Source organism: Equus przewalskii, chromosome 4, assembly GCF_037783145.1.
Source record: "Equus przewalskii isolate Varuska chromosome 4, EquPr2, whole genome shotgun sequence".
Taxonomy (NCBI): Eukaryota; Metazoa; Chordata; class Mammalia; order Perissodactyla; family Equidae; genus Equus; species Equus przewalskii.
Genome location: NC_091834.1, coordinates 58,340,112 through 58,361,672, shown reverse-complemented (window position 1 = coordinate 58,361,672; position 21,561 = coordinate 58,340,112). Strand labels below are relative to the sequence as shown.

General features: G+C 56.9%; 4 protein-coding genes and 1 long non-coding RNA gene across 9 annotated transcripts in view; 4 read left to right on the top strand and 1 right to left on the bottom strand.

The window, feature by feature from the left end:
- Window positions 1–811: 811 nt before the first annotated feature.
- HOXA7 (homeobox A7) lies at window positions 812–7,055 on the top strand. 2 transcript variants are annotated; one of them, XM_008526849.2, is made up of 4 exons: window positions 812–3,974; window positions 4,566–4,709; window positions 5,087–5,674; window positions 6,613–7,055. In XM_008526849.2, exons 3-4 carry the CDS (start codon window positions 5,296–5,298, stop codon window positions 6,936–6,938), a joined length of 705 nt encoding a protein of 234 aa, XP_008525071.2. In that variant the 5' UTR covers window positions 812–3,974; window positions 4,566–4,709; window positions 5,087–5,295; the 3' UTR covers window positions 6,939–7,055. The 2 variants fall into 2 exon arrangements, with proteins under 2 accessions (XP_008525071.2, XP_070472183.1); XM_070616082.1 differs by lacking the exon at window positions 812–3,974 and adding an exon at window positions 4,003–4,307.
- LOC139082844 (uncharacterized) lies at window positions 6,986–21,520 on the bottom strand. Its single transcript, XR_011539161.1, has 3 exons — window positions 21,309–21,520; window positions 10,167–10,273; window positions 6,986–9,579 (listed from the first exon to the last, which is right to left on the bottom strand). It is a non-coding gene; the product is annotated as an uncharacterized lncRNA (long non-coding RNA).
- Window positions 9,446–21,561, top strand: part of HOXA3 (homeobox A3) — a 44,993-nt gene continuing 32,877 nt past the window's right edge. For 3 of the 4 annotated variants that reach the window (XM_070616072.1, XM_070616076.1, XM_070616075.1), the window contains exon 1: window positions 9,446–9,585. The gene's annotated coding sequence lies outside the window, so the exon portion shown is untranslated. Of the gene's footprint in view, window positions 9,586–10,269; window positions 11,555–21,561 lie in introns of those variants that run through there. The other variant, XM_070616073.1, reaches the window with a different exon arrangement.
- On the top strand, window positions 13,948–17,546 carry HOXA6 (homeobox A6). The gene is made up of 2 exons (XM_008526851.2): window positions 13,948–14,567; window positions 15,943–17,546. Exons 1-2 carry the CDS (start codon window positions 14,126–14,128, stop codon window positions 16,200–16,202), a joined length of 702 nt encoding a protein of 233 aa, XP_008525073.1. The 5' UTR covers window positions 13,948–14,125; the 3' UTR covers window positions 16,203–17,546.
- Window positions 15,943–20,801, top strand: HOXA5 (homeobox A5). The gene is made up of 2 exons (XM_008526850.2): window positions 15,943–18,783; window positions 19,768–20,801. The coding sequence occupies exons 1-2, from the start codon at window positions 17,889–17,891 to the stop codon at window positions 20,016–20,018; spliced, it is 1,146 nt and encodes a 381-aa protein (XP_008525072.1). The 5' UTR covers window positions 15,943–17,888; the 3' UTR covers window positions 20,019–20,801.

Genomic DNA, 21,561 nt, shown 5'->3' with positions numbered 1-21,561 from the left:
GGACAGACATTTGGGGGTTCTCAGGGGACCGAAGGCTGGCGCCCCTGCACCCCGCGTCCTGTCCGGCTCGCCCGGGGGATTCCGGGTCCTGCCCCGCAAGCCCCTCCAGAGCACAAGTCCTGGCAGAGGCAGAGCCCAGGCAACCGGAGAGCCCGGAGCGCCATAAAAGAAAATGAGGGCTGTTACCATTTATGGGGTGTAAAGGGCTGCGGAGGCCCCAGCGTCTTCTAGATGTGGCCAGAGGGTTCAGCCTCATCTCCCCCCTTTTCTTTTCTCGCCCTTCCCACCTCTCGTCCCCATCTCCCAGCCCCCACCCCCTGCGACTTCTGCAAAGTTATCTGCGTTCGGGCGCGAAAAAGGGGAACCAGGGCGCCTGGGCATGGGGCGCCCCCTCACACCCCCACCCCTACCCAGCCGCCAGGTTGGGACGCCCTCTGTTGTTGCAGACAGAAGGAACTTCAAAGAATGGGCAGTAAGGGTGTGCCATAAAGGCCGGGTCTGCGAACTGTCTGGAATTCGGCCCTTAATGAGTTTACAACTGTCCAGCCCCTATTAAGATTTTCCACCAAAGCCTTTTCATTTGTTTGGTCTGTCTGCCGCCGATAAAGCGGCTGCGGAAACAGCTTTCTTTTATGGGCACTCTCGGCAGCCTAGATTCCCGGCCCCACGCAGCCCCCCGGGGACCTGGCCCTCGCCCCGCTCCGGGAGTGGGGCGCCCGGCGCGCGGCGGCTGCTGACGAAGTTCGGGCCGCACCGCTGGGGCTGCAGTACCAAGGCGCGGCCAGCAGATGACAGTATGGCTCCACGCAAGAGGCGACCGCGCCGCCATCTCCCGCCGCCGCGACCCTGGGAAGTTCCTAAGATGTCGACTTGACGCGAGCCTTCTGGAATGGGAGCCTCAGATTTGAGTGAACAGCTGTGGTATATTTTCGGTGCTGGTCACGCCGGGCCAGAAGCCTCGCTGGGAACGAAGCAGGCGGCGGGGGCTCACCGGACCTGCGCGGCTCGCGTTCCCTTTTCCCCCATTGCGGGGGCCTAGCGCTGCGGGGCTGCGGGGCTGCAGCTCCGGGGGCGGAGACGGCTCTAGTAACCGTCCCCAGCCCGGGACAAGCCTCGGGGCAGCGCGGCGCTCGGAGAACCAGGCTGACTGGCAGACAGACGCAAGGACTAAGGCCTACGCCCGCGGAGCTGGTGACCCCCCCAGAGGGTGTGCAGAGGATGCACACTGGGGTCAAGGGTCCCTCCGCAGCCGGGAGGCCCCCGAAGGCTGCGCTCCGGGACAGGGCCCGGCCAGCCAGCGCCCGCGGGCTAGCTAGGACCCCGGACTCGGCCGCCTTGAAGACGTGACAAAATCAGGCGGCTGGAAATTGGGTGTAAAGGCGCTTTGGTTGACTGTCTAGGGTGGGTCTGGCGCCTGAGTTCGTGGGATGGGGAATCCTTGGGGACAGACCAGGAACTGCTTTGGTTATTCTAAAATAAATGCGACATTTAAAATAATTATAACCTCCTAGCTCCCGGATAGGAGCTCACGTCGTGAAAGCCGCCCGGCTTTCTCTCGCCTCCGACTTTCCTCAGCAGTGGGAGTACTGAGGCTACTCTGGCGTCCCCTGCTCAGGAGGAGAGAGGGGACCCCAATCCAGGCCCAGCTTATCCCCGACCCTGGAAGTGGAGCACGCCCCGCAGCCTTCCCGGAGGCAGCCCCGAGCTCGGGTGCGAGGATCAGCCCCGGGTGCAAGATGGTTTCAGACGGAAAACGCAACAGCAAACAGAGAACCTTCGAAGCACCCCGGAGGCCTGTGAACACGGCACACGCGGTGCATTTATTTGGGTTGTAATAGAGTGCGCCAAGCCCACAAAATATTTACAACCTGCTTCTCCTCTCTGTACACGCTGTAAAACTGGGGACTGGACTTAGGCTGACGTCTCTCCCGGGTGTTTCTCTCTCTCTCCCTCTCCTCCCTTCTCTGTTTATATACACACGTTGGTGTTACAGACACACGCCTTCATTGTATTTCCTTATATAATACACAATATTTCACAGCATCCGATTGTAAGAAGGGTTTTATAGCTTCCCCGAGAGCCGCCGGTGGCCGTGTATCCAAGCCGCAGATACGAAGCTCGATTTGTGTCACTACAAGTGAACGGCAAAGGAGCAGATCGGTAGCGACCTCTTCTCTCTCCCCACCGATCGCGCAGGCCCCAGGTAGGTGCTGGCCGGCCCAGGATCTCAGAGGACCGCCATGAGCGGCCTCTCCTGCCCTTGGCCGGCCAGTGGCTGGGAGGCGGTTCTCCCTGCTCGGCTGCCTGGGAGCGGCTTCCCTGTGAGCCGCCCAGCCCGGAGCCCGCGACAGCCCGAGCTCCTTCGCACTCGTCAGGGATGGGTCTGTGCCCGCAGCGACCGGGGACCGCTCAGTGGATGGAGAACCGACGAGCGGCTCGCGCGAGGGGCGCGGTGGGAACGTTTAGAGAAGCAAATCGCCAGCCGCCCCGCTCCCAGCAGGTTCCATTCGCTGCCCTAGAGCCGAGTTTAAAGATTGAGGACTATTTACTAACAAAAAGCAGAGGACGCATTCCGCTCGGGTAGGTAGGAACCCAGCTCCAGGAGAGCGGTGGAAAATGTCTACCTAAAGATTACTGGCCTGATTAAAACCCCGCCTACACTTGCCTGCTCCAGGCCGAGCGTCAACCAGTATTTCTGTGTATGTTGTCACACATAACACACTGCATTTGTGTCATTTCAGCCAACTAAGAAGGAAACCAACGGCTCGAAAACACGCCATTAAAGAGACCTTATTGAAAGCCTAACTTTGGCCTTTTCGTTTTAAAAACCCTGCCACAGAAGGCAGGAGAGAGACAAGCAGCGCAGAAACGAAAGGGAGGTCTCGGCACCCGCGGGAGTCGGCCCAGCTGGCTGACTTGGGCCCGGTGAGGCCGAGGTCTTGCCGGCAGTATCTGGATCATCCTTGGCCCAGGCAGAGGGGCAGCGCGTCCTGCCAGGGCCGCTTGGACCTGCGCCGGACAAAACCCGGGCAGAGATGAGCCTGTGACACGGGTTGCCAGCCCTCTTGGCCTGGACTGCGTTCCTTCCTGCACTCCTCGAAATCGCTCCTCACTCGGTCTGTCGGGTCGCCTCGATGACGGCAGGTCCTACTTTAAACGCCATTGCTGTCGGCCGCTCCAGCCACCAGAGTCTAGACAGACGGCGGCGGCGGCGGCGGCGGCGGCGGCGGCGGGGCTCGGTTCTTTCTCTTTGCATCTTGCTCTGTGTCACCCGAGGAACAATTTATTGGTCTAAAGCCGTCTAATTCCGCCTCTTTGATCTCCTAGCCTACCTCTTGTTTGTGGGTCTTCCTTTAACTTTCTTAGATTTTTATTTCCTGCCAGAAAGCGACACTGTTGGAATATTTGGCTTTTTCTTCCCTACTCGGCTTGCCCCCAACATTCTCCAACCCAGACACGCTATCATCCTGATCCGCCATAAAAGGCATCCCCGGATATTGCACCTCCCCCATGGGCCCTGTACTCCCAGGGGAAACCACCGTGGCCCCACCTGCCGGGACAGCCCCAGCCTTCCCACCCACGCCCCAGGGCGGTCCACTAGGCAAGAGCTGGGCTGCGGTGCATCCGGGTCTAACCCTCACGCCGCTTTTGTGCTTCTGGGACCCCTGAGAGGGTGCGGTCTACGGGACGGCCTGGACCCTCTAAAAGTGATGAGGAGCGCTTTGTACACGAGGAAACAAACTCTATAATTTAGAGGAGAATTTCCGGGGCAATTCCATTGTGAGGTCGGGTTTATGGTGTGCAATCGAGCTGAGCAGTAAAAGGCGTACTGACCTGGCGGCTGGGCTTCCAGCGCGGCCTGGGCAGTTTATGAGGCGCTTAGAGGAAGGATTCGCCCCACCAGCCTCCACGGAGCGGGGGCGGCAGGGGCTTCGGCTGTTCCAACCCTGCGCAGGGTTTGGAGGCTTGAGAAGGTAAGCTCCGTGAGTTGGGGGCCTGGATGTGAGGGAGTGAGTCTACTGTGCGCTCTACTCTCTGCCAGCCAGTCCTTGGAAAGGAGAAGCCGCCAGAGCTGGGTGGCCTTTTCGGGAGGAGCTCCCTATCTCTTTTTGGGGTCTCCAAAAGAAATGGAGATCCATAGTGGGCTGCCGTCCTCAGGCGCCTGGGCCGCCCTCTGTCTTCTCCAAGTTGGCTCTATAGCAGGTATAGCTTCCAGGCATCCAGGCCCATGAGCAGCTGGAGGAGGCCCAGGGGTGGCCGCGGTGACGCCTACCAGAAACCTCAGTGTTCTAGGATTACCTAGAAAGGTGCGGGGCCTGAGGTTCCTCTAAGCTGGGGGAAAGAGACTTGTTTCCCCTTCAGCCAGGGAGAACTAAGCATTTCGGGGAGGACGAAAGAGTGCCAAGCCCCTTCTCGGGCTGTCAGAGGCCAGCCAGGTGCCCAGGAGCTAACGCACAGAGTCTGCGGAGCCAGCGTGTCTAGGAGGAGGGAAGGGAACCCCATGTTAATAAATCTGTTGGCAAATGAGGCTCATTAATAGATAAATATTTCACTGCTTCCTCTAGGGCGGATAAACAGTGCGCCGCTGATTAAGGAAAGGAAGCTGGGAGACCTTGACTTTATTCGAACCACATGGTTCCAGTTTGCGGTGGCATTCTCTCTGCAGCTGGAAGCGACGCTGCGCCTGCCCCATCTGGATCGGAGTCTAAGTCGGTTTATCGCCCACTGGATCTGGGCGGGGTAGATGTGGGCAAAGAGTCGACTTGCCCAGAGCTGAGATTTGCCCACCAGGCCACCGTGGGGGGCGGGCGGGTGTGCGGGGTGCAGAGACCCTCCCTGGGCTGGGTCACTGGGCAGAAGAGGGGCAGGGAGGATCCCCAGGCTTGGTCCAGGGTTCGGTAATAGGCAAGAGGGGGCTGTGCGGGGTCGGCCCCGCGCGGCCTGTGCAGGCCAAGCGTCCAGGTTGGCGGCGGGCCGAGCGCTCTCGCGTAGCCTGGGGGTCCTTTTCCCGCAGGACGCGCCAGGCGGGCCTGGCGCAGGCAGATTCGTTGGCCACATATTTGAGCCTCTTCCCCTTCCATTCTAGGCTGCCGCGGGCCCCGCCGAGCGAGACCACCTGTGAGGGCTGCTGAGATTGGTGGAGGCGGTCATGTGGGCGGTCACGTGTTGCGGCGAGCTCGGTCCAAAAGAAAATGGGGTTTGGTGTAAATCTGGGGGTGTAATGTTATCATATATCACGCTACCTCGTAAAACCGACACTGAAAGCTGCCGGACAACAAATCACAGGTCAAAATTATGAGTTCTTCGTATTATGTGAACGCGCTTTTTAGCAAATATACGGCGGGGGCTTCTCTGTTCCAAAATGCCGAGCCGACTTCTTGCTCCTTTGCGCCCAACTCGCAGAGAAGCGGCTACGGGGCGGGCGCCGGCGCCTTCGCTTCGACCGTACCGGGCTTGTACAATGTCAACAGCCCCCTCTATCAGAGCCCCTTCGCGTCCGGCTACGGCCTGGGCGCCGACGCCTACGGCAACCTGCCCTGCGCCTCCTACGACCAAAACATCCCCGGGCTCTGCAGTGACCTCGCCAAAGGCGCCTGCGACAAGGCGGACGAAGGCGCGCTGCACGGTGCGGCCGAGGCCAATTTCCGCATCTATCCCTGGATGCGGTCTTCAGGTAGGCGCAGCCGCTAGGCGGGCCGGGTGGGCGGGCGGACTGGGAGCAGGGACCGCGGGACTGGGGAGCAGAGAGAGGCGGCTGCGAGCCGGCGGCCCCGTGACTCCTGGCGGCGCTGCCTTTCTGGTTTTAATTAGAGCTGAGGCGCCATAGCGTGGAGAGCCCACAGCATTGTATGTAAATGAGGCTCATAAAACTTTTTATGGCCCAATTAATGGGTTCGTACCTCGTAAATTTATTTAACTCCATTTGCCTTGGAATTTTAACGTTAAGTTTGTTTGTTCGCTATTCTCTCTTTTTTCCCCTCTCTTTCTTCTGTCTCTCTCCCTCCTCCTTTTCCTTTTAGCCTGGCTTTTCTTTCTCAAAGCAGGGAGAGACAAACCCTTCAGGGCCCCTCTGTGCTAGGGGCCATTTAAAGGCGAGAGTGGGGGAGCGGGGACAGAGGTTCGGAGCGCCCTGGAAAGGTCTGGGGATGGGGGGCGCGGGCTGCTGGGGAGAGAAAGCGCCCCTGGAGTGCGGGCCGCCCGAAGGTCGCCCACTTGTTTAGCAAGGCGGGGAAGCAGCCCGGCTCGCCTTTGAATGGCAAAAGCGCAGCGTCTCCCACTTGCCCACACTCTATATTTACAATTTCCCTTTGTCAGGGGGAAGCAGGACATTGTGGAAGCCTAGCCGGCTGGAAAGGGCGGTTGTAAAGTTGGGATTCTGCGCCTTCCCTCCTCACAGAGCTGCCTGCGGGTCTGGCACCGCAGTTGGGATCTTACACTAACACTCCCGGTCCTCCCCCAGCTCAGTTTGGGCGCGCAGGGCAGAGGGGGACGCGCTCCTGGGTCAGGGCCGGGAGGAAGGGTCGGGCTTTGGGATGGCGGCTTGGCTAATGCACTGCTCTGTCTGTATCCCTGTCGGCTTGTCTGTCCGTGCGTCCGCATGTCTGCTCGCAGGGCCCGACAGGAAGCGGGGCCGCCAGACCTACACGCGCTACCAGACGCTGGAGCTGGAGAAGGAGTTCCATTTCAATCGCTACCTGACGCGGCGCCGCCGCATCGAGATCGCCCACGCGCTCTGCCTCACCGAGCGCCAGATCAAGATCTGGTTCCAGAACCGCCGCATGAAGTGGAAGAAAGAGCATAAGGACGAGGGTCCGGCCGCTGCCGCAGCCCCCGAGGGCGCTGTGCCTGCCGCCGCCGCCACCACCGCCGCCGACAAGGCGGACGACGAGGAGGACGACGACGAAGACGACGACGACGATGAGGAGGAGGAGGAATAAGTGGCCGAGCCGGGGCCCTGCCTGCACCACACAGTCGGGAAAGCGTCTTTAGAGACTCGCTGATTTTATTTACAAAAGTAGAAAAAATAAAAAAAATGTAAAAAAAAAAAAAAAAAAGCCCTGTCCCCAACCTGCACCCCATCTACCCCATTACCCACTTCAACTCCCAACTTTTCTGGACTGAGCAGCCGCCTAGATTGGGTCTCCTTGAGGATCCCCTCTGCCTCTGAGGACCCCTGACAGACACTCCCCCAATCCCGGGCCGCCAGCTCTGTGCTGGTGCAGAAAAGATACTACCTAGCACAGGCCTCCGTGAGAGGCACCCCCAAACTACCTATGGGCCCAGCCCCAGTGGGCCTCCACTCCAAGGAAGCCCAGATGTGTTCCAACACTGGCAAACACCCAGCAACCCCCCCCCCCCCAATACCGGCAAGGACCTGACTCTCAGTACTACCTACTCGCCCCAAACTACCTATTTTATGCTCACTGGCTTGCCTGCTACCTAGTGCCGGCCCCTGCCCAGCCAGGCCCCTGCTGCTTCCTGCTGGCAGTCTTTGGGGACACCCCTCCCCCAGGCTGCGCCAAGAAGGCACTGGGGTCTGGGGATCAGGGCATTGGCTTCTATTTAAATTGAAAAATAATATATTTATTCCAAAGCATTCTAAGTGCTGCAACCTAGAAGCCCTCCTTCTCTGGCCTGGGCACCCCAAGTTCAGGCCCGTCATCCCCCCAATTCTGGAGGGGAGCATTCCCAAGCTAGCTGCAGATCTCTGGATTAGCTTCTGCTTAGTAGGACTGCAGAGATGCTCCCAGCCTCCTTGCCCTCTCCTCTGGCCCCTGTGTCCTGCTGTCCAGCCATGTTGAATATGTACACCCTGACTTTTCCTACAATAGCAAATATTGTATATTTGAACAAGATTTTTTTTTTGGTCATTTATATAGTCTTGGAGCTCATTTGTAAGGCAATGTCTTGAGAAGGATGTGTTACTGGGGTGACTTTGTAGCATGGTGTGTTGTCTTGAGCTAACTCTCTAGCGGGTGGAGAGGGCCATTGCCCTCTCCAGTGCCCTTCATCTCCTGTGTTGTCCTGCGTCCCCCTAGTCCCCCTCGGCTCTAGCCTGGGGTTTCAGGAACGGGAAGGTTCGCTTCCCGTCTTGCCCAGCTGTGTTTCATGTAACAGAAAAATAAAGATGCTTGGTGACAAAGAAACAAACATGACTGCTTTATCTAGAGGGTCCTGGGGAAAAGAGGGTGAGCATATGGGAGAGCAAGCTCTGGTTGTGCCTGTGTGCCCAAAGAGGCTTTGGGGAAGCAAAAGTGGAAGGATGAATAGGATCCAAGTGTTGGGTTCCATGTTATGGTGTATATGTGTGTCGAGTCCCTTTTTGTGTGGATTTTTTATGTGTGGACTTGTATAGGTATATGTGTACCTCTCTTTGTATGTGTAGTTTGGTGTATGTCTGTGTATTCTTACATGAGAACATACTTGTATGTATTTCTGTGTCCATGATTGAGAGCATGCGCTTCCGTGTGTCCATAATTGTGTATGTGCATTTCTCTGTGTGGAGATTTTTGTCCGGTTTTTGTGTGTATGTGCCAACATCTTCCAGATCCCTTGAAAATAGAATCTTCGATGGATACATTCTATCCTATGAACCTCCCTAAAAGCTTTCATAAACTCCGTGAGCGAATCTAAAATCTGCCCTTTTCTCGAAGGCTCTGCGGTGGGCTTGGAAAGGAATATTACCCTTAGACTGATCCCGAATTCTTCCTGAGCCCTGAACCCGGCCCCAGGCTAGGAGGTGGGATTCAGGGCCTCTGACGCAGCCCCCACCCCCACCCCGCATTCAGGCGAGTCAGGGCGCCCCAGGGCCCAGCACTGCAGCTAAGGGGTGCGGGAAGGGGTAGGGGCCGCACCCCGTGCTGCAAAGCCTGAAACCTCGGTAGGGGTGTCTGGGCGCGGGAAAGGATGAAGGGCCGGGGAAGGAGCGAGGGGCGGTGGGGACAGCGCAGAACAGCGTGAGCTCAGCGGGCAAAGACCTCGACTCCAGTCTCCTGCCTGGGTTGGGCCCGCTTCTTATTGCTCTTTTAGTAAAACCCGGCCCAATTGGGTCCGTGAAACCTGCGGCCCCAAGTCGGGGCGGCCTCCGTGGTAAGATGGCGCCGGTGTAAGAGCTGCCTCCTCTTAGTGATGGGGAAAGGGTCATAAATCCGTTGTTGTTTATGAAAATTTACAACTTTGCAATACAACTTTATGAGTTGTTCGGCCCTTCCATTGGACGCTGTCGGTCATGTGGATGGGAACCGTGAACATGAACTTTTTTATAATTTCCCTTGCGAGAATAGAGCCGCATTCTTTCGCTCCGCTCCGTCCTGCCTGCTTCGGAGCTCTGCCTTCCAGCCTGGCTCGGCTATGCTTTGTCCGGCGATGGTGAGCGAGATGAGGCCCCTGCCGGGCCTGGCCCGGCCGCTCCCGCTGGAGGTGGGGCGCGCCCAGTTCCCGGCGCCGTGGCGGCCGCTTTGCAACTCGCAACCTGGCTAATTTCCTGCGTCCTCTGGCACCAGGAAGGAGGACAATTCGTCTCCTCGGGCTGCCCAAGCGACAGCTGTCAGAGGTGCAGGAGCTTCTGGGAGCCGCCATCTGAAGGTGAGACATGTGGGGAGACAGGAGCAAAGGTGGTGAGATGGCTCCGGGGGCGGTGGGTGAGGGCACCCAGGGCGGCGCTGAAGAGGGGCATACTCAGCCTCACCCACACTCACCGTTCACATTCGCCCCCCCAACACACACACTACAGCACACACACTACAGCGCGCGCACACACACACACACACACACAGCCTCTCTCTCCTCTGCCTGGCTCACCATGGCAGTAAAGGCCGCCTTCCCTCCATGGCACAGCGCCTGGCACCGCGTGGGAGCACTGAGGTCTTCTGTCTCCCCTTCCCCAGAGACCTCAGGAAGACCAAAAGGAAGTGGCTCTGCACCCTGCCTTCCCTACCAGCCCCTCGGGTTTGGATTTTTTCTCTCTCCCCTTCATGACCAAATTGGTTTGATTGAATTCCCCAACAAGTGGAGACAGTTCCCGACATGGGAAGGTGGGAAGAGGTGAGGGCAAGAGTGAATTAATCGACAGACATTTTATTAGCATAAACACACCACCTTCTATTCCATGGAAATTGGTTTCTGGAGAGAAAGGGGGAATGAGGGAAAAACAAACAAGGACTTACTAATTCAGCCAGAGTCCTCTGCTGATTGCCTGCTTCCCTTCACGCTGTTTTCCGATGAGAGAAGTGTCTGAAGCAGCGGGAGAAGGAATAGGTGCCTGGGTGCAACTCTGTGTTGGAGGAGATGATGGGGTTAATTGGCTGGGTGTTGCTTGGCGGGAAGTTTCGGCGCAGAGGATGTAGTGGTGCTTTTGCGAGTGGCAGGAGCCCACAGCTAAGGTGGAAGGAAGGAAGCAGACCGAGTTTGGGCGATAGGGGGACCCCCCACTCACCTCGGCGCGGCGGGCTGGAGACCGCGCGCCCCACTACCCGCCGGCGGGGAGAGGACGGCGGCAGCGCCCGGGAGTCGGCGCGGAGGGTGCCGCGGGCATTGTCTTTATGTAGCCCGGTGACCCAGACTGTGGCTTGGCCTGGGTGCGCCTTGGCCAGATTTGCCCCAGGGAGCTTCCCGGGACAGCGAGTAGAAACGATCCTGAGGTTCTGGGCTCGTGTTCTTTTTGTTTGTTTTTTGGCTTTGACTGTTGTTTTCCCACCTTAAGATAATACTTTACTGTGCGTTAGATAATTAAGAAGGGGTTGGGGATGTCTGGGACGTCCACTGGCGGTGCGGGTGCGCTCAGGGCGGATAAAGCGGCGCGTTTGCATCGCAGAGCCGCGGGGCTGCCTGACTGCGGCTGCCGCGGGCAGATTATTTATTGCGACCGCGCTAGCGCTCGCTGCTGCCACGCTGTGGCCGTCACCGGGACCGACGCCAGCCACAGCCCCGCGTCCTGCAGCCTGGCGCGACTGCTGCGCGGGCCCCTCAGAGATTCCCTAGCAGGCCGAGGAGAGAGGGGCGAGGGAGGACCTAAGGGGCGGCCTTCCAGGGCTGACGGGCCCGGAACCTCCCCTGCCTTGGTCACCCTTGGCAGGAACTGGACTCCCGACTAGACTCGGGTCCTCCCGCCCCAACCCCAGCACCATGGAGACTGGTTGCACAGGCCGCCTGGCACGTCATGGCTGCTTCTGTCCAAACCGCGCGTCCCAAGGCCCCGGGGGCGCACGCTGGTTCGAGGAACGCGCCCGCTTTGGGATTTTGAAATCGGAGAGGGCACTCCTAGTCCTGAGGCCTGCAGGCCTGGCTGGCCCTGAGGAGGATTGTCTATGGCAAGGAAGGCGGGCTTTGGCTCCAAGCGAGGGCCTGTGACAGGCAGAGGCCGCACCTGTGTGCTATGGGCTCTGGCCTGGGCTCGAGATCCCGGCGGACAGGGTGGCCTTCAAGGTCCCCCCAACACACCAGCAGGCCGCCCTCCAGGCTGATGGAGGTGGAGGAGCTCAGTGGGCAGCCCAGGGAAAGGGCGGACTATGGGGCCCTGCTCGCCATCCTGTCCCCCTTGAAGAGCAGCTGAAAGGTAAGTGGACTTTCTGTGTGGCTTTGACCGAGAAGAGAGCCCTGGTGGCCATTCTCACCATCCCAAGAGAGGCTCCCTCCAGCGTCTGGGGCTCCTATTCTTGCCTGAGTGTGTCTCTCTTCCTCTCTCTCTCTCTCTCTTTCCATATATATATATATAGGCACCTAATGCTGGTTGGAGAAATAAATTGGGCGGCTGCCAACATGATATGTACCAGCCTTGGCTAACACGCAGGGATTTCAATTTAATATATTTCTTTCCATCATAGTGCCTGTAGAAGCTAAAAATACGGGTTTTTTTGCTCTTAGCTAAGAAATCAAATTCTCTCGTTGACTAGTACAATTATTAGATCGAAAATTCAAGTCAGACCATAACAAACAATAATGGTAGTAAACTGCCACTGGCCCTAACACTGTGTGGGACCTGGGGGAAGGAAGCAGAAATTATAAATGTAAACATTTATGAACATCTCCAAATGGTTATTTTCGTCTTACATGATAACAACTTGCTTGAAATCACTGTCATCTGATGGTCTTATTTAAGAAACTATAACTCAAACAAGATTTTCTTCGAACATAACTTTTAAAAAACAATTCCCCTTTTATTTTTTGGCTCATAAGCTTTCATTTTCACCTTTCAGGTCCTTTTCCTGAGGAAATGCAAGGGAAATGTTAAAATCTATCCTCTCCCTGGAGGTCTTTCTTTGTATATGTAAAGGAGAAACTTTCGGGGCTTGGATGATTGGGGCACAGGCAGAAGGCTTCTGGGCGAACCTCCATCGGGTGGGCAGCTGCGGCTTTCCATGGTATACTCTAGGCTCTGTGGAGGGTGACCTTTCCCAGTTTTTTCCTTTTGGGGGAAGTGAGGGCAGGAAAAAAAAATCGAGAAGCAGGGAAGAAATTAAGGAAGTCATTGCCAGATTCCTAGGGGGGGTATTGCCACTCTCCCCAATTCCTGAACCCCATCAGCCTGCATTCACCAGTTTTACAGGTCTTATAAACACCTTCCAGAAATTCAACCAAATCGTATAAATAGTCTTTCTTCAACCTCTACAGAATTGAGGATTTTAAAGCTAATTCAGGGGATTTTACAAGCCCAACAAATACAGTGGTAAAAATGCCATTGGAAAGATATCACATTTTACAAAACGAGATTGATCCATGTGCTGTAAAAGTCAACTATCTCCAAGGCACACCTCTCAGGGGAGAGACAGCAGCCCAGCACAGGCTTTTCATGTCCTGTCTGGGGAAGGCCAGGCCTCGGACCGCGGTAAAAGCAGTTCAGACGATTTCTGGAGCCGGTGAGACAACTGTTCCCGGTTTGGGCCGACCGCGGGTGGCAGGCAGCCGGAACGGTCCCAGGAAAGGCAAGAAAGAGGGCACATCCCAGGACAGTGCGTGCTGTCGGGCGCCCCGGAAACCCAGCACATCAATTATCCCGCAGCCTTGCGCCGGCCGAGTTGCCCTCTATGCCTGGCTGGACCAGGCACCCTGGGTCGCCCGCGCCTCTCGAATGAGGACAGAGCTTCCACAAGTGGATCTGTCTCAGCTCTGAGCTGTCCGGGTGACGGAGGGCGAGTCCCGGGGCGCTGGGTGAGGGGAGCAGGTTCCCGGCTGGCTTCGGAGTTAGTCTCACGGCCACTCCTCTGCAGGTCCCTTTCTCGTTCAAACCAGTAGTTTCTGGCCTCTCGGTTCCTGAGTTCAAAGACGGGGCGGGGGTGCACAGCTTGTGGGGGTGTTCTGAGGCCAGGCAGTCGCTGGCCATTGGCGGGGAGTCCACTGGGACTCAAAGGAGACATATCCTATTGTGGGCGGAGGGGGCCGGCGGGGAAGAGACTACGTTTGGCGACGTCCTGGTCAGCTCAAGGTGAGCCTTCCGCTCTCAGCGGCCAGGCCCAGGCCCTCGGTGGCAGTGGGAAAGGCGGGACAGAAGGGATGCACCGATTCCTAAGGCGCAGGAAGGCCTGGTTTCGCAGAGCCCCCTCTCCAGCTCCGGAACCCGCACCCACTGGTAGGGAATTGCGGGGGGAGGGGCAAACTCAGGGCCTGCCGGGAGGGAGGCCGGCGGGGAGCAAAGCCACCCTTGTCACCGCCCCTCCCGGCGCAGAGCTGTCAGGTTTCCTGTTTGGAGAGAAAAAAACAGCCAAAATCCAGCAAGGCAAAAAAGGAGGAGGAAAGAGCGGGCCTGGTGGGGCCTTTGCTGCGGCCCGGACGCTGGTGCCCCGACCCCGGCCCCGGCCGGAGCCGCGCGGCCCTGCCCGCCGGTGCCCGCCGCCGGCGTTCGGGAGGACAGCCGGGCCGGCTGGCTGTGCGCGCCCATTAATCTGCCGCGCGGGCGGCGGGCGGGCGGGCTGGGGGCTGTTTGTAACTTTGCTGCCTCGGTCGCCGCGGTCCCCGGGGAGCGGGCTCCGGCGCTCACTCCCATTGGCCGCCGCCGCGTCAGCTGGTGCGATTTGCTGCTGTCGCTTTTGGCGTTCGGCCATCCAGAAACAAACCAGTTCGATGACTACTAATAGTTATAGCCAGATGTACTAATACACAACAAATCACAGTCCTGCAGAGGGGCGCGCAAATGAGTTCCTATTTTGTGAATCCCACTTTCCCCGGGAGCCTGCCCAGCGGCCAGGACTCCTTCTTGGGCCAGCTGCCCCTCTACCCGGCCGGCTATGACGCGCTGAGGCCCTTCCCGGCCTCTTACGGGGCGTCGAGCCTCCCGGACAAGACATACACCTCACCTTGTTTCTACCAACAGTCCAACTCGGTCCTGGCCTGCAACCGGGCGTCCTACGAGTACGGGGCCTCGTGTTTCTATTCTGATAAGGACCTCAGTGGCGCCTCGCCCTCGGGCAGTGGCAAGCAGAGGGGCCCCGGGGACTACCTGCACTTTTCTCCCGAGCAGCAGTACAAACCCGACAGCGGCAGCGTGCCAGGCAAAGCCCTCCATGACGAAGGCACCGACCGGAAGTACACGAGCCCTGTTTACCCCTGGATGCAGCGGATGAACTCCTGCGCGGGTAAGGCATTTCCCTGCAGACCCCCCCCAAGAGAGTGGAGGGAGAGGGGGAAGGAGGCAGGGAAAGAAGGAAGGAAGGAAAAGACAGAAAGTAGAAAGAGGAAGTAGAAAACAGGAAAGAATGAACAAAGTTTCTTAGTTTTTTAAAGAAGGTTAAAAAAAAAAACCATTCCCAATGAGGCAATCAAGCTGTGGCAGAGTAAAGGCAGGGCATTAGTGTCCATGTAAAGCGACACCTCAGGGGACCGTGGGAGGTCACTGCCACGCTATGTGAGACCCATGACAGGGGCAACCTGAAGAGAGAGCCAGGCTGGATGGGAGGGAGCGCCTGCCCACACCGCACCCTGGTAACATCCTGCTCAGATGTCCAAGCGAGATGGCCCTTCTGTAACCATCACTGATAACACCCCTTCACTTCCAAACCCCCTCTCCTTTCTGCCCTTCAGAAACGCAGGTAGATAAAGGCCCTCATTTGGCCTCTTCCAGCGTCTCCCCAAAGCCTTGGAGGGCCACGTCCCCAGCCTCAGGATTTTTCTCTCTCTCCTCCCTCCCCTCCTCCCCCTTCCATTCAGCTGCTCACTCAGCCAACTTCTGCCTCCTTCTGAGGCCCTGCCTGAGTCTCACACACCCAGCTTGGGGGGAGCCCCCCACCCATGGACCCCTTTGGCACCAGAACAGATAGCCCATCACAGTCCTCCATTTCCAGAAACCTCGGATGGCCCATAGCTCCATCTCTTTGCCCCTGGTTTCCAAAAACTCGACAGGGAATCCTTGGAGCAGGACAGAATCTAATGTGGATTCTTAAACTTACAATGTTTTGCTTTAAAATCCACTTTTATTATTTTTTTAAAAGGAGCTCTGTGTTTCTCAGAAGGGCCATATAATTTGGGGGAGTTTGCAAAGATTCAAGAGGGCCGACCATTTTAAATTTTCCAAAAAGCATGTTGAGTCCTGACATGGCTGGCCACAGTAACATCTTTATGGAGATCCATGTGTGAATTCAATGTCTATTCTACTCACAGGGTTCCACACCCACCACTCCCAGACATACACACACTGCAGTCCCACAAAAACACGACTTAGGTACCCCGAATTAAGAATGATTCGTTCTATTCTTTTGCTTGTAGTAGTTTTCTTACAGAGCAGATTTTTCAAAAACAATAACTTCCCACCCCAACTCGTTTTAAGTGGAAAACGTCTCGACTGGTATGAAATAATTTTCTCCCATCCAGCCCGCTTTTGGCCCCAGATATAGTGGGGGAGGCTGAAGTAGAGGCGGGTGATTCCAGCCCAGAGGCCTGGGGCGCGGGGCACGGGGCTGACCGGTTGGGCTGCCCGGATGCTGGCTTATCCAGGCCGGCCATTTCTGCCCGCAGGTGCTGTGTACGGGAGTCACGGGCGCCGGGGCCGCCAGACCTACACGCGCTACCAGACGCTGGAGCTGGAGAAAGAGTTCCACTTCAATCGCTACCTGACGCGGCGCCGCCGCATCGAGATCGCCAACGCGCTCTGCCTCACCGAGCGCCAGATCAAGATCTGGTTCCAGAACCGCCGCATGAAATGGAAAAAGGAAAATAAACTCATCAATTCCACACAGCCCAGCGGGGAGGACGCTGAGGCAAAGGCGGGCGAGTAGACGCCTGGGCAGGGACCAGGCCAGCGCCGCAACATCTCTCGGCTTTGCCCCTTGCCTTCGCCTGGTCCCCAACTTTTCTCGCCGCCTCCCATCGGGGAGCTTCCGCAGCTTCAGAGGAGCCCGGAGCTTTGCAAACGCCTGAGCATTTATTTCTTACAAATAATAATAATAATAAAAACCACACACAGCCAATCCCAGCGGTGGAGCGGGGCGCACTGCACGTGCAGTCCTGCTCTCCAAGGCTGCCCAAGCTGGCTCCGCATCCCAGGGCTCGCCCCGAATTCGTCCCCGGCTCTTGTGCTATCGCCTCTGCGCGCCCCTGAGCTCCCGACGCAGGGTTGCTGGAGAGGAAAGAACCCCGGGCTGAGCCCCTTTTGGTGTCTGGGCGTTTCCGCCTCGGTCCCTCGCCACCGAATCTCGGAGGACACCACCAAATCAACTCTGGCCACTGGAAAGAGGGGGCCTAAAGGCTGGGGCCCCAGCACTGCGGTGGCCTCCCAGGCCGCCCCCAGACAGGAAGAAGCGCAAGGAACAAAGGGGGCCCTGAGAGAGCCTGGTCTCTCGGCCCCGCGCGCAACCGTCCGTGGAAGAGAAGCAGCCTCAGCTGAGCTGAACCAACCTGGGCGCGGGTGGAACTTTACAGCCCCGGGAGCGACTGGGCTCCCGAAGGCTCTGGGCTTTGGATTCCGGCTCCCCGCCTCCGACAGTGCCGGTGCTGCCACCAGAGCAGCCTTCAGGACCAAAGGAGGCGGCCCAGGGCCATGGGAGCCGCAAAAGTCCTGGTTTCCAAATGTGCCAGGGGTGCCGGCGACGCCCGGCCTCCAGCGGGGAGACTCCCCCCATGCCTTTCGGCTGTATTTGTGGTTTGCTTTCTTCTTTCAGAACCCAGGAAAAGAACAACGGAGATACTAGGCACTGCCACGAAATGCTTGCATTAGCGCTCTCATTTTACTCCTGGAGGTCTAAGCGAGACCCGAATAACTCGGCCCACGGATTCCCAGCCCCCAAGCAGCTACTGTGGCTACGGGGAGCCTCGGCCCACTCGCTGGGTTCACTGAGAACCCTCCGATTTGGGGCCGGCTGGCTCAAGGGACCCTGTGTGAAGATTCTTCAGGCTGGATACTTCAAGCAAATCAAACAGCAAACTAATGACACGAAGACCATATTTACACGAAAGAAAAATCGACTTCGGTTATAAAAGTGTATGGAATTTGACCTCGCCTCGGAGAAACACTACACAAAAGCTATCTTTAATAGACGCTTGTCATTTAAGAGCGGCAGGGACACTGTCCCTCATGCGCTCGCAAAAACAGAGCCGTAATTGTAGCTACTGTTGCGGGCAGGATTTATTTCTCCAGTTGGCTAAATAGCCTCCCCCCTTCCCTGAAGGTGATATCTGTATTTTCAAATTTCAGAGCTGCCGGCACGACGGGCAGAACCGACCCCAACCTCGACACAAAAATAAGAGGGGCTGCACAGTGGGGAAATAAAGTTGTTGTAAATAAAATCCAAGTCACCATCTCCCCCCAATCCTCTGCATCCTCGCCGGGCACGCGATCGGCAGCTGACGGCCTCACAATTGGTACATCCTAATGGAACTGCGAGGGAAATGCAATAATTTTGCCATAATGGGCTGTAACCTCAATTCGACCCCGGCCCTTGCAGCCCTGGGTCGGAAGCGGAGCGATGCGCCCTGCCTCCAGCGGGTGGCGCTCGAGTCCGACTGAACGGCAGCAGCGGGCGGCGGGCACGCGCCTGGGGCGCGCGCGCCACCCCTCTCGCCTCCACCCAACTCCCCCATTAGTGCACGAGTTTACCTCTAGAGGTCATCAGGCAGGATTTACGACTGGACAACAAAAGCACGTGATTCGAAGTCGTACCCCATATTTGGGTGCCTACGTAGGAGGGAACCAAGTACATGTCCCAGTCATTTCCATAATTCATCATAAATTGTGCAAGGGTGCTATAGACGCACAAACGACCGCGAGCCACAAATCAAGCACACATATCAAAAAACAAATGAGCTCTTATTTTGTAAACTCATTTTGCGGTCGCTATCCAAATGGCCCGGACTACCAGTTGCATAATTATGGAGATCATAGTTCCGTGAGCGAGCAATTCAGGGACTCGGCGAGCATGCACTCCGGCAGGTACGGCTACGGCTACAATGGCATGGATCTCAGCGTCGGCCGCTCGGGCTCCGGCCACTTTGGCTCCGGGGAGCGCGCCCGCAGCTATGCGGCCGGCGCCAGCACGGCGCCCGCCGAGCCCAGGTACAGCCAGCCGGCCACGTCCACGCACTCGCCTCCGCCCGACCCGCTGCCCTGCTCCGCTGTGGCCCCCTCGCCCGGCAGCGACAGCCACCACGGCGGGAAAAACTCCCTGGGCAACTCCAGCGGCGCCTCGGCCAACGCCGGCAGCACCCACATCAGCAGCAGAGAGGGGGTTGGCACGGCGTCCGGAGCCGAGGAGGACGCCCCCGCCAGCAGCGAGCAGGCGAGCGCGCAGAGCGAGCCGAGCCCGGCGCCGCCCGCCCAACCCCAGATCTACCCCTGGATGCGCAAGCTGCACATAAGTCATGGTAAAGCCAGCCTTTTTCTAAATCCACGCGGCCGCGGGGGCGCGGCTCTCAGTCCTCCCTCTTTCCTTTACCGCCCTCTCTCCCCGTCTCTCTCCTCGTCTCGCCTCTCCCAGCCCTGTGGAGCCTCTCCCCGCCGTTCTCCTTCCCCTGCCTTCCTCCTTCCTCCTTCTCTTCTCCGCAGCGCCCAGCGCTCGCAAATGAGGGGGAAAGGGCCGCTGGCCAGGCAAGTTTAGACGTTGAAAGGCGGGGAAAGGAAAAACCCATATCGAACCCCAGCGCCTCGGAACGCGCTCCCGGGTCAGGCCAGCCAAGCAGGGCGCAGAGAGGTAGAGGATGGCAGTAGGGCTGTGAATCGGGCTTGTCAGGGTGGATAATTTATGAGGAGGGCTACGCTGGGGAAACAGCGTTACTAATTAGAGTCCCCGAAAAGGGGCTTGGGGGGGGAATAATGGAGACGAGAGTCGGCGGGATTCTGAAGTTTGGGGGCAGGAGGGAGAACAGAAAAGGAAAGGGAAGAAAAAGAAAGCAGGCGCCCCAAGCGTGCAGGCTGGAACAGGAGGCGGCTCGCGGGGCTGGAACTTTAAGGGAGGGTGACCTGAAGGCCACTTGGGCGCTCAGCAAGGGGCCTTGCTTTGGTGGGTGTCTGAGCGGTGGGCAGCCTGGGAGGGCGGTGCCCCCGCCTCGCCTCGGGGCTCCAGGGGCAGGGCCAGAGGGCAGGAGAGGGGTGAGGGAACGCCGGGCGAGCCTCCGGGACGCGGCTCCAGCCTCAGATGGGCCGATTGTTCCCTGAGTCCAAATCGTATTGTTTTCTCTCTAGAAAGGAAGAGGGAAGGAAATTCGGGAGGGGTGGGCAGGCGAGGAGGGAGGACTTGTTGAGCTTTTCTCCCCTGTTCTCTGCTCAGGACCCTGGCTCATCCTGCTGGCGGGCTTTAGTAGCCAGGGACTGAGGAGTTGGTGGCTAAACCGCTGACTTTTCTGTTGCAGACAACATAGGCGGCCCGGAAGGCAAAAGGGCCCGGACGGCCTACACGCGCTACCAGACCCTGGAGCTGGAGAAGGAGTTCCACTTCAATCGCTACCTGACCCGCCGAAGGAGGATTGAAATAGCACATGCTCTTTGCCTCTCCGAGAGACAAATTAAAATCTGGTTCCAAAACCGGAGAATGAAGTGGAAAAAAGATAATAAGCTGAAAAGCATGAGCATGGCGGCGGCTGGAGGGGCCTTCCGCCCCTGAGTATTTGAGCGTTTAAAGTACTGAGCAGTATTAGCGGACCCCGCGTAGTGTCAGTACTAAGGTGACTTTCTGAAACTCCCTTGTGTTCCTTCTGTGAAGAAGCCCTGTTCTCGTTGCCCTAATTCATCTTTTAATCATGAGCCTGTTTATTGCCATTATAGCGCCTGTATAAGTAGATCAGCTTTCTGTTCATCTCTTTGTCCTGAATGGCTTTGTCTTGAAAAAAAAAAATAGATGTTTTAACTTATTTATATGAAGCAAGCTGTGTTACTTGAAGTAACTATAACAAAAAAGAAAAGGGAAAAAAAACACACAAAAAGTCCCCCTTTGACCTTGTTAGTGCCAATGTCGTGTGTTGCACTCCAGTTGTTTAACTGTGCATGTGAGTGGAAGTGTTCCTGTCTCAGTAGCTCCAAGCTGTTAAAGATATTTTTATTCAAACTACCTATATTCCTTGTGTAATTAATGCTGTTGTAGAGGTGACTTGATGAGACACAACTTAACTTGTTCGACATGTAGTGACTAGTGACTCTGTGACGAAAACTGTGACTCTGAGCGGTGTGTCCCTGCGTGCCTTTGTAGGACCCTTTGCACGAACTCTGGAAGTGGCTCTTATAAGCGCAGCTTCAGTGATGTATGTTTTTGTGAACAAAGTTACAAATATTGTCCAAGTCTGGCTGTTTAAGCAAACTGTGATCAGCTTTTTTTTTTTTTTTTTTTGTATTTGTTTTTAAGGAAAAAATACTGACTGGAAACAAAAAATAAACTTTCTATTGTAAGTTCTCTTGGTCTGGTTTGTGCCAAATAGCAAGCGGCTCTTTCTGCTCTTCTGTCTGTCTGTCCAGTGTGGAAGGCTGTGAGTCTGAGGCTACCTGAGCAGCCTGCCTGTGCAAGGCGCCCTCAGACCGACACCCTGATCCGCGGCCTCCCTAACTCTGACCCATCAGAGAGTTCAGGGCAGAAGGTGGAAAAGCTGGAGGTGGTGGCAAAGCCTGAGTCCAGCCTGCCCATCTCTGAGGAAACCAAATTAACTTGCTGGGTACAAAAAAGAGAAAGAGAGAGAAAGGAGCAAAAGCCCAGGGCTTTGTTAGCCACCCTCGGGCCCGCACAGATGCTGCCTCTTTCCTAAGGCCATCCTAGGCCTCCACTTGGTGAAGAGGCTGCTGTGCCAAGTTGTGGCCCCCAAACCCCCTGCCCCTGACCCACCCAGACACCCCTTTCCACTCCTCGCCCTGGACCCAGTTGGCGTCTTTTGCTACAATTAATTTGCTGCAAATGGAAGGTACTTACCCCATCCTAGCTCGATTGGGAAACTCCTCAGAGCAGCTAAAGCGCAACTAGAGATTTGCACATTTACCGACTGCTTACTCTGATGCCGTCTTTCCTTTTAAAAGTTATAAAACAGTAAACTTTATAAGCCCCAGTTCCGGCTATATGACATTTGGGTGCCAAATGAATAGGGTTTTGTCTATGAATTAGATCGTAAAATCATCCATAGCACAGACAGATCGGCTCACTGGCTATAAAACGTCACGTGGGGCCA